Genomic DNA, 15,805 nt, shown 5'->3' on the forward strand with positions numbered 1-15,805 from the left:
GGTGGTGTCGGAAAATTGGGTATATCTCTTAATTAAAAATTAGTAAAACAATCATTGCTAATTGTATAGATAGCCAAGAAAATTTCCTTTCTAAATCAATTAAAATTATGCCAATAACATTAATAGAAAAAATTAAAAAAATCAAAAAGTGATTTTGGGGGCCAAGGTACAACCAGGCACCCTACTGTTTGGACTCCTGGATCCTCCCTCAAGAAATTCCTGGTTACGGCCTGAGAGAGGCATATCAAATGGAGCCTTTATATACATAGGCAAATTAGACAGCAACTGATAAAGCTGAATGCAGGCCAGAATCCTATCTAGGAGACTAAAGATAAAGACTAGGTACTCAAATCACAAACATAGAGAATTTGGTAAAATGATCACATCCACTATTTGGGTTATTTTGACATCTCCACTATTAAATCTAAGAGTAGGTACCTACCTAATACCTACCTAGTACAGCAGGAATATCAGATCAGGCTCATAAATAATAGGTAACTTATACTTAGTTGGTGGATATAATAAATAGCTCAAAATCTGGGTTTTTTGGAAACCTAAATTAATTACCTAAATAAACCACCAATGGGTACCTATAGACACATACATATGTAGGTATCCGGGTAAATTATTTCTAAACGTTTTTAAAGCTCTAAAAAAGCCGTGATTAGATATCTAATACCGGTGTAAAGATACATTTTCTGAAATTAAACATTTAAACATTAACCCATGAAAGACCCATTTTGTCAAATGAAGAACACACTCAACCCATTGTGACCCGAAAGACATGATAATGACTTTCATGTGTTTGATGATGAAAATCTTCCAATATTCTTCCTCCACCAATGGGAACAAAGCTTCCGGGCCGCCTTATAAACTGAAAAATGCTGCCAATGGAAAGGCTCCGTCGAAAATCCCCCGGGCCATTGGTGGCGTGGGGGTGAATCGAGGTGAAAGTGGGACGGAGGAGCCGTCAAAATTGGCGGCGGCGCCGAAGAAAAGATTTCATAAGTTGCGAAAGATTCGGAACAAGATCAGGAAGTTTGGAAGATATGACAACAGTGGTAAGTTACATGGGAGTGTGTTGGATTAATTTATCGATTTCAACCCACTTGGCATAATACCGCTAAAATTCTACTATGTAAATGCAATTTCTTTGTGTTATTATGTAATTATGTCACAACTTTGGTGCTCCCTGCAGCATTGTAGGATTTTTCCCAATAAGTATCTCAATAATCCTAACAACCAATGTTTACCTACCATGCTGGCACCGGTCGCTATGCGCATTTACATGTCATAGCTACTCATTTTCCTCACGAGGCTGAGTGGGCCCCGCAACAGCCAGTCACGGGATCAATCATTTGCATGATACAAATTTCTTGACCCCGCCGGGAATCGAACCCGGGTCTCCCGCGTGCAAGGCGAGTGCAGTGACCACTACGCCATGGGAGCTGGCGCAGCGGCGATATCGTAACCAATGAGGTTTGTTCGATATAGTGGTACCTACCTTTGGTATCTATTCAGACTTACCTATCAATTTTCAACTAGGACCTCGGGCTAAGTAATCTGATGAGCTCAGGAAAAACCCCAAAAAAAAAAAAAATAAAAAAAAATGAAGGAAAGATATTTTCGTCCCTAGGCTATCAAAAAAACGTCAGGAAATTTGACGGATCACCTCTATCTAGGTATCTTCTACCACCTTCCAACATCACGTCGGAAATTTTCCGCTGACCCAAGGCCGTAGAATTTTTGGGGAAAGTAGGTAGGTAAATGGAATGAGGAATGAAAACATGATGCCTCGAGAGAAATTCAATATGGGCGTTTAAATTATTTTCATTTCGAGCTTTTCTAGTTCTACTATGTACCTACCTACCTGAAATTGAGGAGCTGGGTGCAAAAAGGAAAATATGGATTTTCTGCCCTTTTTGCGTAAAACGGTTTTTTAAATACCTAGAACGTGTTGCGCTCTATCTTCTAGCGTTTGAACTGTAGTGATAACTTTTTTTTCGATGAGTTACAGCGTTTTTTGTAAACATAATTTTCAAGGATTTTGATGAAAAATTGAAAACATTAAAGTTAAATACCTATCTCAGTTTGATGATTTTCATTTATTGCCCTTTTTGCACCCAGCTCCTCAATTGGATTCGGCAGATATATCTTTTTTCTCCAGGCAGGTTTTCTTTATACCTAGTCTTTACCGAGCCAAGTACCTATCTACTATAATTATCGTAGTAGGTACACACAAAAAGAAATCTCTGAGGCTCAGGTGTAGGGGCAAACAGCCCTAAAGGATGGGTTAAGCTTCTACGAATCTACATCGATATAAAATAAAATGTCGATAAAATAAGTAGGTAATAGATCCTACTCATTGGTAGCTGTACTTGACAATGGCGTTGAATAGGGAACTCATGTTTTACTTCTTGGCTGTGATCGGTTGCCATATCCACAGAATTAACCCCAACCCTTCAGTGATGTCAAAAAAATTTACTTGTGACGTCATTATGTATGATGATATCTCCATCACACCCCCTATTCCTTCTTCTGATTGGTTGCCACATCAGAACCAATTCAAATCATTTGCTTCGGTGACGTCATTATGTATGCTAATATCTCCATCACATCCCCTCTTCCTTCTTCTGATTGGTTGCCACATCAGAACCAACTCCAATCATTTGCTTTAGTGACGTCAGATCGTGACTGATGAGGTCATTATGTATGGTAATAGCCACCAAACCAATCCCTGGGGGTGATCCATGGGTCTGTTGAATCTGTTGATATTCCAAGAGGTTGAGAATTTCGGGCACTATAGAGGGGGTCAACTTGTTGTGAGACAGATAGAGGTGGGTCAGATGAAAGTTGCCATCTGAGTAGACGGCTCCTGAAAAACAAAAGAAATAATATAATACCTAGGTAAGACAACTTGTAGTTTTTGGTCTCTTTTTGGGCATCTGGGCATAGAGGCCCAGTACTTTTCAACATGAGCCTGAAGAAAAACTAATAACATCCATTCATAAAATTTGTATGAGCGCCGTATAGCTATCCAAAGTATGCAATGTGCTGTGCAAGAAAAATTAGTGGAGATGTATGTTTCCCCAGTACTGCTCCTCGTTAATTTCTCGGTGTTTTATATAGGTAGGTACCTACCTACATAACCGAAATCTTTTCGCTTATACTGCTGGTCGAATTGTTTCTTTCCAACCTATTTTGAACTTTATTAGGTACTTACCATCTAGTAATTTACAACTCATACCCCCGGGACGTCCCGTCCGAGCACTACGCCCACCGGGTGTTGTAGCTGTACCCGCAATCTGGGATCCCTGGCCTGACATGGGAGAGCCATAACTATTCCACCAAACCAATCCCTGGGGGTGATCCGTGGGTCTGTTGAATCTGCTGATATTCCAAGAGGTTGAGAATTTTGGGCACTATAGAGGGGGTCAACTTGTTGTGGGACAGATAGAGGTGGGTCAGATGAAAGTTGCCATCTGAGTAGACGGCTCCTGAAAAACAAAAGAAATAATATAATACCTAGGGAAGACAACTTATAGTTTTTGGTCTATTTTTGGGCATCTGGGCATAGAGGCCCAGTACCTACTTTTCAACATGAGCCTGAAGAAAAACTAAAAAAATCTATTCATAAAATTTGTATGAGCGCCGTATAGCTATCCAAAGTATGCAATGTGCTGTGTAAAAGAATTAGTGGAGATGTATGTTTCCCTCTTCTCTCGTTAATTTCTCGGTGTTTTACATACCTACCTACATAACCGAAATCTTTTCGCTTATACTGCTGGTCGAATTGTTTCTTTCCAACTTATTTTGAACTTTATTACTTACCATCTAGTAATTTACAACTCATACCCCCGGCGCGTCCCGTCCGAGCACTACGCCCACCGGGTGTTGTAGCTGTACCCGCAATCTGGGATCCCTGGCCTGACATGGGAGAGCCATAACTATTCGTCTGGACAAGTGGAAAATGAGGTTCACAACTATAGAAGTCTCTCCGTGGAGCTTCTACTGTGACCTTTGGCTTGATCGGTGCGACATAAGCTTTCGATCGGCTCATATTAATTGTTGCCCGACTCTTCGCGGAAGACTTGTTCACTTCAAGGGGTTCAACATCCTCAGAGAATTGGACTTTGCTTTCGTTATCTGTTGGTCTGGGAAGGGGACGTCCGTTTTCGTCCAAGGTGGCTAGATACTGGTCGAGTTTGGTCTTCCTGAGTTCCACAACTTCTTCACGAGACAGGCGGAATGTTTTGAAAATAGACAGCAGGTATCTGCAGCCTATAGGAAATAAGAACATAAATGTAGGAATGTGAAGACAATAATTCAAGCATCACACTAGTTAGGTAGGTATTGTATCATAGAACACAAGACAGTAAATTATTAGAAGGTTCTAATTTACAAGGAAATTTATCGCACCTAATCTTCTCGATAGTGTCTTTTATAGGTACATAATGAGTTATGTTGTACCTGTGTAAAGCACACAAGTTTGAGGAGACAATATTGGGGCCTGAATAGTAATCTGGATACTAGTCAATAGTTAAAATATCTATGTATAAGTAGGTAACTACCTGCATTTCCCACGGAATTATGCATCAAGGATAGACAGTTCAGACTTCGATTCAATCTCAGACTCTCAGCCAAACATTTGCAGCCCATGTCTTTGATCCGGTTGAAATTCAAATTGAGAACTTTGAGCGTTTCGTTCTTAGCCAGAGGTTGACAAAATGAGAGAACATCTTCATCCTCAATGGAGCAAACTGGAGGACAAGAAAGGATTTCAAGTTGGGGAGGGTCTAATCTATCTACTTTGATAAAACTGTTGAACAAATCCTGCTGTCTTGATGTCCATGAAAATTCTTCTGGGTATGTCTTTATCGAATTCTTTAAGTCTACTACGTAACTAAGTAGTCTAAATTAATGATTTTGAGAGTATTATAATTACCTATTTCTAATATTTTCACTGCCATAAAATGGTCTTATTTTAGAAAGTTCAGTTCAAGATTGTAAGCACAACTTGAACAGCCTCACGACTTACATCTCATGCTCAACTGCACAAGTTGAATGCGAAACAACGCCGCCAGATCGCAGCCATGTAGCTTAGTCCGATCCAAACTGAGCTGGACAAGTGTTGCACCAACCAGCTGCTCACAAAATCTCCCACACACGGTCTGGCTTTCGAAGAACCTGTTGCTTTCCAATTTGAGTACGTTGACCTTGAAATGATTACAGAACTGGTTCAGTATCCAGCCCAATTCGTCCTCAAGGTCACTCCCACTGATGGAAACTTCTGAGAGATGATTCGAATCGTTCAACAGCAAACCGAAACGTAAGGGTTTCCGGTAAATGATAGCCTGAGATTTTCTATGGGCTTGAAAGTTTTCGATCTTCTTCAGTCTCTCGGGAAGGTCGACTGAAAATATGGAAGAGGATTGAACGAGAAGTCAAATGGCAGAGTCCACACTGTAATCGCTAGGCCTTGGGTTCGATTCCCGCCCGGGGTGGATTTTATCCTGCACGGATAATGTTCGTTCTCGGAAGGACTGGCTCTCTTCTAGCCTGTCTTCCTTCCATCTTCAATTCCGGGACGATAAGACCTTAGCAGTTGCAGTTCCCTCTGTCAAACCTCTTTAAAAAAAAAAAATCACCTATTTCGATGCTATCTTCAGAGCCAGCTTCACTCCTCTCCATAGTATTGGTGGAGTCGAGACCATGTTTCGACTCGCCCTCAGCATCTTCTTCCAAGCTGAGAAGTTTCTTCATCATTTTGAAACATTGCTGGAAGTCTTGCTCCTGGCAAAATTGAACAGCTGGCTCTCCGTGGGACAATCTGTGAAATTTTCAAATAGAAAAGGAGTATTTGATTGATGGGAACTTGCCTTCAGAAAAGAATAAATTCAATCACTTGAAAGAAAGAGACCTCTATGTAATTTGCAGCAACTTTATGCAACGCAACATTTCTGAACTTAAAGAATTCATTCCCAGCACCTAAATGGGAAGTATTGAGCTCATGGAGACATTTAATATTCAAACCTTACAACATAGGCGGGATTTTGCTGATGTTGTGTTTCTGCTCAAACTAACCATATTGAGCTCATGGAGACATTTAATATTCAAACCTTACAACATAGGCGGGATTTTGCTGATGTTGTGTTTCTGCTCAAACTAACCAAGAACTAAATAAAATGTGCTGATGTTCAAGGTCAACTTGGTTTCAGAACTAATAACATGAACACGCGAAATAAAGATATTTTCACCTTCCTGAAAAGTAAGACCAATATAGGTAGCACAAAATAGTCCTTTGAGCAGACATTGTGCAACATCCTGGCTAATCCTCCCTTCAACATTGATGTTCTTAATGAGTCTCCTGCATCCATCAAATCTAAACTTCTGAGTCTTCCCTCCTTGCACTAGGTGGCTGACAGCTAACTTTTTTGTTAGCCTTTTGGTGCAATATTTTTACCTACCTCAAAGGTCTCTTTAGGGGGGAAATCTGGAAGAGGGCTTAAAGACTGCTATCGAACCAGTGCTATTCAAAAATTGTAGTCATAAAACAAAAATTAGAAAAATAAATGTGGGCAGGTGGGCCAATAAATGGTACGTTTTTTAGGTGGGCGAATAAATGGTACACTTACCCTATAATGCCATCTGAAATAAGTTTGTTCGATATAAATGTAAATGCAATTTCTTTATGTTATTATGTCACAACTTTGGTGCTCACTGCAGCATTGTAGGATTTTTCCCACTACATATCTCAATAATCCTAACAACCAATGTTTAAATCTGGAAGGGTTGGTAGTACTTCTTTTCCAGAAACAGACCCATCAGCTTCTGGTAGAATTCCGTCAGCACTGGATTCTGCTTCATGGTATCTGGAGATCCCGCCCGGATTTGGGACTGCATTATGGTGGACCTGGACATGGCCAGTTTTTGGCAGGTTCTTTTACAAAACCATCGACATTTATTGCAATTTCATTTCGTTAGTTTTCTTCACAGTGATTGGTATAAATTTGCTCTTTTATCTGAACTTAGCTTTCAGATTTGCTTTCTCAATCCACGTCGAATTCCAATGTAAAGTACCGAGGTAAACAGAGAAGTCAATTGAACCACGACAGGTTCTTAATTCAATAATAAATACCCACGTCACTCGAGGGTTTTTGTGAGATAAAATTGTATTAGTGCCATCAATATTAGGTAGGTACCTACAGTAAATGAAGAAAGTAAAAAGGAGATGAGCAAGTATCTTGGTTTGTACAGATTGATCTCTGGACAGGCAACTGAAAGTCGTCCAAGATTGCAAATAAATCATGGGTATAGTACCTACAAAATAGGTAATACAAAGGTGATAGATACCAACTATAAAATGATAGGTAGGTAATCTACCGAGCATAGGCGGTTCTTGCCTAAATTTTTGGGGGGGCTTGATTTTGAAGGTACACCTTCAAAATTTTAATTTAGCTTTATGTAAAAAAATCTGGTGTGAACATCACACGACTTTCCTTATCCTATTGAATGATGCTTATTTGAGTATTATTTTACGTTTGGGACTGCATTATAATGGACCTGGACATGGCCGGTTTTTGGCAGGTTCTTTTACAAAACCATCGACATTTATTGCAATTTCATTTCGTTAGTTTTCTTCACAGTGATTGGTATAAATTTGCAAAACTAATAATTGTCCTGATTTCTGCAGCTTTCTTCACAGGAACTGTTACAAAACCTTGGTAAGTTATTTTCAAATATCTTGAAATTCTCGATGATAAATTCTTCCAAACTACTGAATTCTGTTGGAGGACTTGGAGGAGTAATTCTCAGCCAGCAGATTTATAATGGGAGTACTCGTACCAATTCCTCAGGAAACACAGAAAGCATACTTGATTGCAGATGAACTGTTGAACACAATCAAAAAGCGTCTTTACTTTCTGAAGATTTCTTTTAAGCCTTTGGGGGATTGATAAATTTGTGCACAAGAGTGATTGTAGAAGGAAACACCTGTATGATTGAAATGTAACATAACTACTACATGCAGAAAGCATCCTTGATTGCAGATGAACTGTTGAACACAATCAAAAAGCGTCTTTACTTTCTGAAGATTTCCTGTAAGCCTTTGGGGGATTAATAAATTTGTGCACAAGAGTGATTGTAGAAGGAAATACCTGTATGATTGAAATGTAACATAACTACTACACCTAATACCTAACTACCTAGGAACAATAAAAAAGAAGAAAAGGAAAAACACAAAGAAGAAAAGAAAAAATCACAAATAGGAAATGGAGAAATCAAAAATGTAGAAACAATCAAAGAAATAAATCTACCTGAACGCAAACAATAAGTTTTTTTTTTTCTTTTCTTTTACTTGAATAAAAAGAGAAAGTGATTGCCAAAGTTTCTTTTAAAAAGAAATCAAGGAAAATTTAATTTTGTACACCTCTATTACATACCTAGACCTACAAAAATACCACTTTGAACTTTTAATTGAAAATAATATAGTGCCTAGGTACCTCAATTTTTTCATTAATTTAACTTTCCAGACATTTTTCTTCACAGAAAGCATACTTGATTGAAGATGAACTGTTGAACACAATCAAAAAGCGTCTTTACTTTCTGAAGATTTCCTGTAAGCCTTTGGGGGATTGATAAATTTGTGCACAAGAGTGATTGTAGAAGGAAACACCTGTATGATTGAAATGTAACATAACTACTACACCTAATACCTAACTATCTAGGAACAATAAAAAAGAAGAAAAGGAAAAACACAAAGAAGAAAAGAAAAAATCACAAATAGGAAATGGAGAAATCACAAATGTAGAAACAATCAAAGAAATAAATCTATCTGAACGCAAACAATAAGTTTTTTTTTTTTTCTTTTTTTTTTACTTGAATAAAAAGAGAAAGTGATTGCGAAAGTTTCTTTCAAAAAGAAATCAAGGAAAATTTAATTTTGTACATCTCTATTACATACCTAGACCTACAAAAGTACCACTTTGAACTCTTTTTTTTTTACTTGAATAAAAAGAGAAAGTGATTGCCAAAGTTTCTTTCAAAAAGAAATCAAGGAAAATTTAATTTTGTACATCTCTATTACATACCTAGACCTACAAAAGTACCACTTTGAACTTTTAATTGAAAATAATATAATGCCTAGGTACCTCAATTTTTTCATTAATTTAACTTTCCAGACATTTTTCTTGTTCTATAATTCAATTTTGGTACTAAATGAGAAACAAAATTTTGAAAAATCAAGGAATGAATGAGCGATGACAACTCCAGCAGCCCAAGTTTTGCTCTGCTCATTTTTTTTTTTTTTTTCTGCTTGTCCGGTATCTCAATTTTTTCATTAATTTAAACTTTCCAGACATTTTTCTTGCTCTAAAATTCAATTTTGGTGCTAAATGAGAAACAAAATGTTGAAAAATCAAGGAATGAATGAGCGATGACAACTCCAGCAGCCCAAGTTTTGCTCTGCTCATTTTTTTTAGCTCCTCCTGCTTGTCCTCCTCCTTCTCTTATTTCTATTCCTTCTCCCCACCCTTTCCTTGTTCCTCCTCATCCTTTCCTTCCTCCTTCTCGTTCTCTTCCTCCTAATAGGTACTCTTCCTTCTCTTCCTCGTTCTCCTCAGATTTCTTTATTTTTTTCTCCTCCTTACTCTTCTCTTTTTCCTCCTCCTCCTCCTCCTCACCAACTCAGATTTTATGAAATCCCTCTCCCCCCCCCCTCATCTAACCAGACGGAAACAAAGATTTTCCTTTATTACAAAGGAAGAAAATTACTACCGAGTTTTTTTCTCACTTTGTTTTGGGAAAACAGAGGAACGGGACAAAAGTTAACCTTGCTCTTTTCATCTTCTATTAAATGTTTTTCTTGTTCTTAAATCAAAATAGTTTCTTTCTTTTTCAACTCGAAAATCGTTCTCCTCAGATTTCTTTATTTTTTTTTCTCCTCCTTACTCTTCTCTTCCTCCTCCTCCTCCTCCTCCTCCTCACCAACTCAGCTTTTATGAAATCCCTCTCCCCCCCTCATCTAACCAGACGGATACAAAGATTTTCCTTTATTACAAAGGAAGAAAATTACTACCGAGTTTTTTTTTTTCACTTTGTTTTGAGAAAACAGAGGAACGGGGCAAAAGTTAACCTTGCTCTTTTCATCTTCTATTAAATGTTTTTCTTGTTCTTAAATCAAAATAGTTTCTTTCTTTTTCAACTCGATAAAGTAAACGAAGGTATACATAAGGGAAGGAGGAGAAGAAAATGAAGGAGAAGGGAAAGGGAAAGAAGAAGAGGAAGACAGGGGAGAAGAAGAGAAAGGAGAAGAAGAAGAAGGTGAAAAAGCAGTATCAACAAAGAACGGATAATTATGTATGTACCTATACAGAATTACAGAGTAAAGAACTCCTTCTTTACTTCTTTAGGTGGAAAGATTGCAAATAAATCATAGGTAGTACCTACCTACAAAATAGGTAATACAAAGGTGATACCAACTATAAAATGATAGGTAGGTAATCTACCGAGATCTAATCCTAGTGTAATCAAGAAAGAAGAAAATTACCTTGTAGGAAGTAAAAACAGTTTAATTTCCTAGTGTGTTGCACATTGCATAATCAGAGAGATTTACGGCTTTCATAAGAATACTCATAAATTTACTGAAACTTCCCAGAGCAGCTTTAGAACTTTATTACAACAGTTTCCGAAGATCACTGAAGTTAAGCACCGTTGTTCGTGGTTTGTAATTGAACGGGTGATATGCAGAAGGCTTTTTTGTGAGTTAAAATGAGCAGCTTAATGAATTCTTGGATTTCTCAGCATCTAATCCTAGTGAAATCAAGAAAGAAGAAAATTAGGTACCTTGTAGGAAGTAAAAACATAAAGTTTGATTTCCTAGTGTGTTGCACATTGCATAATCAGAGAGATTTACGGCTTACATAAGAATACTCATAAATTTACTGAAACTTCCCAGAGCAGCTTTAGAACTTTATTCCAACAGTTTCCGAAGATCACTGAAGTTAAGCACCGTTCTTCGTGGTTTGTAATTGAACGGGTGATATGCAGAAGGCTTTTTTGTGAGTTAAAATGAGCAGCTTAATGAATTCTTGGATTTCTCAGCGAAAAAGGCGAGGTATAAGAGTCTGATACTTACATATTACAATTTAGGAAAGACTGCCTGCCTCACAGGAGAATGAAATAAATTACGTAATAAAGCCATGTTGGAAAATCTGCAAATTTAACAATAATGTGAATAGACAATTTTATCATAATTGAGTGGTGAAAACACTTTTTAGGCCCTCACACTCCATTTGAGTTTATGCCAAGAAAAATTTAGTAACTTTATTCCTAGTTGTTGATTGCTGAAATCTCTCTCCTTCCTATTTCTCCTGCTTAAAGTTTTCCCTATTTTATCATGACTATCTTTTCTTCTCTTTGCCTCCTTTCCTTTTCTAAATTTTATTTTTCCAATTACTTTTTCCTCAGATTTCTTGAAACTCAAAAAATTGAGAAATTTTTTATTCATGTTTTTTTTTTTTTTTTTTTTCTCTCTTGTCTTGTCTTGACATGAATAAGTGGTTCCTATATTTCTTGTAAATTTCATTCCAGGGTTTTCTAATTTGTTTCTTCCTTCTCTCTCTCTCACGCTTTCTTTCTATCTCTCGCTCAGCCTTTCAACTTCAGATCATTCAAAAAAGAACTCTACTGAACTCTTAAATTATTATTATTTTTTTTTTTTTATTAGACAAGGAACGTTTTAAAAGAGAGAGAGAGAGAGAGAGAGAGAAAAGTAAGTAAGTGAGCCATCCCCTACAGTCAAATGATAATGAAAAATAAATAAAATAAACTTTTAGGTACATAAAATAACGGCAAATAATATTTCTAATCCGTAAAAAAAGGAAATAATAAATAAATAATAATGAACTTTTGTAAAGAGGTACCATCCAGAATTTAACAGAACGAAGGTCAGTAGGTGAAGAACAAGAATAGGAAGAAGAAAAAGAAGGAAAAGAAAAAGAAGAAGAAGGAGAAGAGCAAGAACAAGAATGAGAAGAAAAAGAGGAGGAATGAGAAAAGGGGGAGAACAGGAGAGAGATTCCATCTCTCAAAAAGGGTACACAAAAACAGCTTTCAAAAAGGATTTTCATTCCAGTTTGTGCTTTCGAAGCCTTCACCTACTTTCCACAGTATAACGTGGCGCGAGTTTTCCAGGAGTTCGAGTTTTTTGCTGAAAATTTTAGAATCTCGTAAAAAATGACGATAGTTCATATTATTTAGGGGGGAAAAAATGGGTAAATAAAAATGGACTAAATTAATAGATTTAGTTACTAACTTGTAATGTGAAAAAAAAAAAAAAAAATATTTGTTTGATGGGAAAATACCATTTAATTGAAGAAGATGTACTGAAGATGAGAAGATGTAAAATAAAATACCTGATGCGTTGATAAGTACAAAAAAACGGCTTTTGTGGAAATGATGTGTTGATAAGATCATTGACCTTACGTACTGCTGATGCTGTAAGCTCTTAGCTGCTCGCTTCCTAGTTCCTAAGATGCTATGAATACGCGTTGGTACCTATATAGTTTCTAGCTTACCATGGCTGAAGAACGTAAAAGCAAGACCAAAAATCAGAAATAACCCGTTTACTTGTAGAAATTAGAAAGGTAAAATCTTTGTTTCAATATTTTTCTTTGAAGATCTGAGATGGATACAGTTGGCTGTTATTATGTAAACAACTTTTCGTTGTCATGGTAACTGGGGGATGCTACACTCTTTTAGCCGCTAATTGATCTAAATTAAAATTATAGGATACCAAGGGTACCAAAATTTCCAACGGGTTTTCATTCTGGTTCTTTTTTTTAAAGAGGTTTGACAGAGGGAACTGTGACTGTGACTGCTTTGGTCTTATCGTCCCGAAATCGAAGAGAGAAGGAAGACAGGATAGGAGAAAGCCAGCCGTTCCGAGAACGAACATTATACCATCAGGATAAAATCCACCTCGGGCGGGAATCGAACCCGCGGCCTAGCGCTTACAAGGCAGACGCACTACCAACTAAGCTAACTAGGCTGGCCTTCATTCTGGTTCGATTCTCGAAATAGGTATTTAGCGGAGAACGAGACAAAAAGTTAGTATGATACCTACCTATGTATCTACCTACCTACATTATACAGGGTGCGCCAGAAAAACACTGACAACGGCTCAGGGTAGGTAGATCTCAAAAGTTTTTGCTTTTTGACAAGATGTCATAAGCTTGGTGAAATGCACTGCATGAAATACGACTGGGATATCTAGTAGCTATACTCGTTCTTTGTCAGAACTTTGACTTAAAGTTTGAACTTTACTAAGTTCTGGGACTCTAGTTTATAGTTTTGTGTCATTCTTTGTCTTTTATCTTTTCTCCTCCTTACTCTTCTCTTCCTCCTCCTCCTCACCAACTCAGCTTTTATGAAATCCCTCTCTCCCCCCCCTCATCTAACCAGACGGATACAAAGATTTTCCTTTATTACAAAGGAAGAAAATTACTACAGAGTTTTTTTTTTTCACTTTGTTTTGGGAAAACAGAGGAAAGGGGCAAAAGTTAACCTTGCTCTTTTCATCTTCTATTAAATGTTTTTCTTGTTCTTAAATCAAAATAGTTTCTTTCTTTTTCAACTCGAAAAGAATTTGGATTCAGGGAAGAAGAGGAAGAAGAAGAAAAAGAAAAGAAGAAGGAGAAGAAGAAGAAAATGCATTACAAGGGAGTCAGTGGTAAAAAAAGTGAGCTCTCCCTTGGGAATTGAGACATCCAGAATTGGACTTTTCACTTCAATTTTTAAGGAGAAGAAGAAGGAGAAGAAGAAGAAGAAGAAGAAGAAGAGAATGCATTACAAGGGAGTCAGTGGTAAAAAAAGTGAGCTCTCCCTTGGGAATTGAGACATCCAGAATTGGACTTTTCACTTCAATTTTCTTCCACATTTTCTGGAAAAAAAACCTGACATTTTAGTTCCATTGGAAGATGCATTTTCCACTTGAGGGCAGGGAAAAAATGAATCTGGAAACTTTATGTTTTTCTCCTGATTATCGGATTGTATCCTGTGTAAATATGTTCTGACTTATTCACTTCGCTGCTGAATTACGGAAGTTTCGTTTTTTTTATTATTATTTTTTTAACAAAGTTTTTCCTTAGAAATTTATAGTTTCACGTGCTGGAAGTCAGTTTTTTTTCTTCTAGGATTTGATGAAGCAAAGCTTAATACGACCTTGTTATTTTTACTAGGTACCTTACTAAGATTCCCACTTTAAAAGGTCCGGAATAAACAGACAGATAATACCTAACAATCTGATAAATCATGTCTTAAGTATTTTAACGTAGGTAAAATTAAGGAACTAAAAATATATTTTATACACTCATTTATTGGCACAGATAATTGCAAACTATTTCCTTCTTAAAAAGGACTAAAATCAATCCAAGAGGGAATGTCCAGTCATCTCAACAACTCGAGTACCTCCTTCGATACTTAGACAACGAAAAAATCCCAGAGGGAAATCGCAAAAAGAACTTTATAGTGCAGCTTTCAATTAGTTTTACTCTGGCAAAACTTCCCCGTCCAACTTTTTGAGTCGGGGGAGACGCTTCTTAATTTCCACCCTGTATGCGCTTTCTTCCAGGTTCTCTACTATGGGGTTACCTGGAAACGAGAGGAAATGATTTAGAGATAGCAACCAACCTCAGTGGTGCAGTGGTTAGCGTGGTGGACTTCAAACTGAAGGTTGGTGGTTCGAGTCCAAGTCAAGTCAAAAAATTTAGCGTAATGCATTAAGCGGGGGACGACATTTGTGACAAGCATTTATGTTTAACACAATTAAAATTCCTTTTTTTTAAAAATGATTTAGAGATAGCTGAGGTAGCGATTTGTGGTAATGGAAGGTTTTTAGTTTTTTCGAGGACTAATAAAAGGTACGAAACGTTAAAATACAAATAATATAATTCAACAAAATAAAGTTCCTTTTCGACTAGGGGAGGCGGCTACTCCGAGCCTAGGTGTAGGGGCAAACAACCCTGAAGGATGGGTTAAAAGCTTCTAGCCTCCCTCCCTTCCTCCAGATTTTTTTAGTGAAAACCCTGCCACTTAAAATAAAGCCATAAAGAAAAGTCAAACCCATTGTATTCCGTCTAAACCACCCCAACAAGCCCACTCGGATGCTTAATGTAGGGGCAAAACATCCCTAAAGAATGGGTTAAGCTTCTACAAATCTACGAACCACCCAAAGAAGTCCCTCAACTCACCACAGAACACCAGATCCTCCAGGACTGGACAATCGTTGATCTTGTTCAGCTCCCCCCACTCTTTCACACTGTTGTGACACATGTACAGAACCTTCAACTTCTTCAGCGACCCAATGCCTTTGGTCTTCTCTATAAAGTTGTACGAGATCCAAAGTTCTTCCAGACAATCGCCCAGAGGTTCCAGACCGGTAAAGGTTTTGATCATGTTACGTCCTAGGGCGAGAATCCGCAGCTTTTTCAAACTCATCAGGCCGGAGATTTTCTCGATCAAGTTTGTGGACAGAGACAATTTCCTGAAAAAAAAAAAAGTGATTTTGAGTTAGAGTTGTTAGAGTGATCATCTGCAGAGTATGTCGTCACATTGTCGTCGAATCGAGGGTAAAACCCCTGTCACTAAAAGCCTCAAGAGTTTAACACACAGTGACGTCAACCTCTTGAAAAAAAGTATCAATAGCCATCCTTCCATAGTTTAAACATATCTAATGGAGGAGTTGCATTTGGGAAAATATTATTAATAAAAGGTCGATTCCTACGTAAAAAGTTGTGAAAAATCCAAA

The 15,805-nt window shown here is 37.4% G+C and overlaps 3 protein-coding genes across 3 annotated transcripts; all 3 read right to left on the minus strand.

Moving 5' to 3' along the window:
• Positions 1 to 2,341: 2,341 nt before the first annotated feature.
• On the minus strand, positions 2,342 to 3,332 carry LOC113465850. Its single transcript, XM_026820740.1, has 2 exons — positions 3,224 to 3,332; positions 2,342 to 2,875 (listed from the first exon to the last, which is right to left on the minus strand). The coding sequence occupies exons 1-2, from the start codon at positions 3,324 to 3,326 to the stop codon at positions 2,613 to 2,615; spliced, it is 366 nt and encodes a 121-aa protein (XP_026676541.1). The 5' UTR covers positions 3,327 to 3,332; the 3' UTR covers positions 2,342 to 2,612.
• A 7-nt stretch (positions 3,333 to 3,339) lies between these two features.
• On the minus strand, positions 3,340 to 6,995 carry LOC103505403 (leucine-rich repeat-containing protein 71-like). The gene is made up of 7 exons (XM_008469734.2): positions 6,784 to 6,995; positions 6,468 to 6,493; positions 5,649 to 5,830; positions 5,039 to 5,413; positions 4,572 to 4,760; positions 3,832 to 4,281; positions 3,340 to 3,497 (listed from the first exon to the last, which is right to left on the minus strand). The coding sequence occupies exons 1-7, from the start codon at positions 6,919 to 6,921 to the stop codon at positions 3,340 to 3,342; spliced, it is 1,518 nt and encodes a 505-aa protein (XP_008467956.1). The 5' UTR covers positions 6,922 to 6,995.
• Positions 6,996 to 14,376: 7,381 nt separating this feature from the next.
• On the minus strand, positions 14,377 to 15,680 carry LOC103505404 (dynein light chain 1, axonemal-like). The gene is made up of 2 exons (XM_026820741.1): positions 15,249 to 15,680; positions 14,377 to 14,649 (listed from the first exon to the last, which is right to left on the minus strand). Exons 1-2 carry the CDS (start codon positions 15,493 to 15,495, stop codon positions 14,546 to 14,548), a joined length of 351 nt encoding a protein of 116 aa, XP_026676542.1. The 5' UTR covers positions 15,496 to 15,680; the 3' UTR covers positions 14,377 to 14,545.
• Between the last annotated feature and the right edge of the window lie 125 nt (positions 15,681 to 15,805).

The sequence above is a fragment of the Diaphorina citri genome, unplaced genomic scaffold (assembly GCF_000475195.1).
Source record: "Diaphorina citri unplaced genomic scaffold, Diaci psyllid genome assembly version 1.1 scaffold171, whole genome shotgun sequence".
In the NCBI taxonomy this organism is placed as follows: Eukaryota; Metazoa; Arthropoda; class Insecta; order Hemiptera; family Psyllidae; genus Diaphorina; species Diaphorina citri.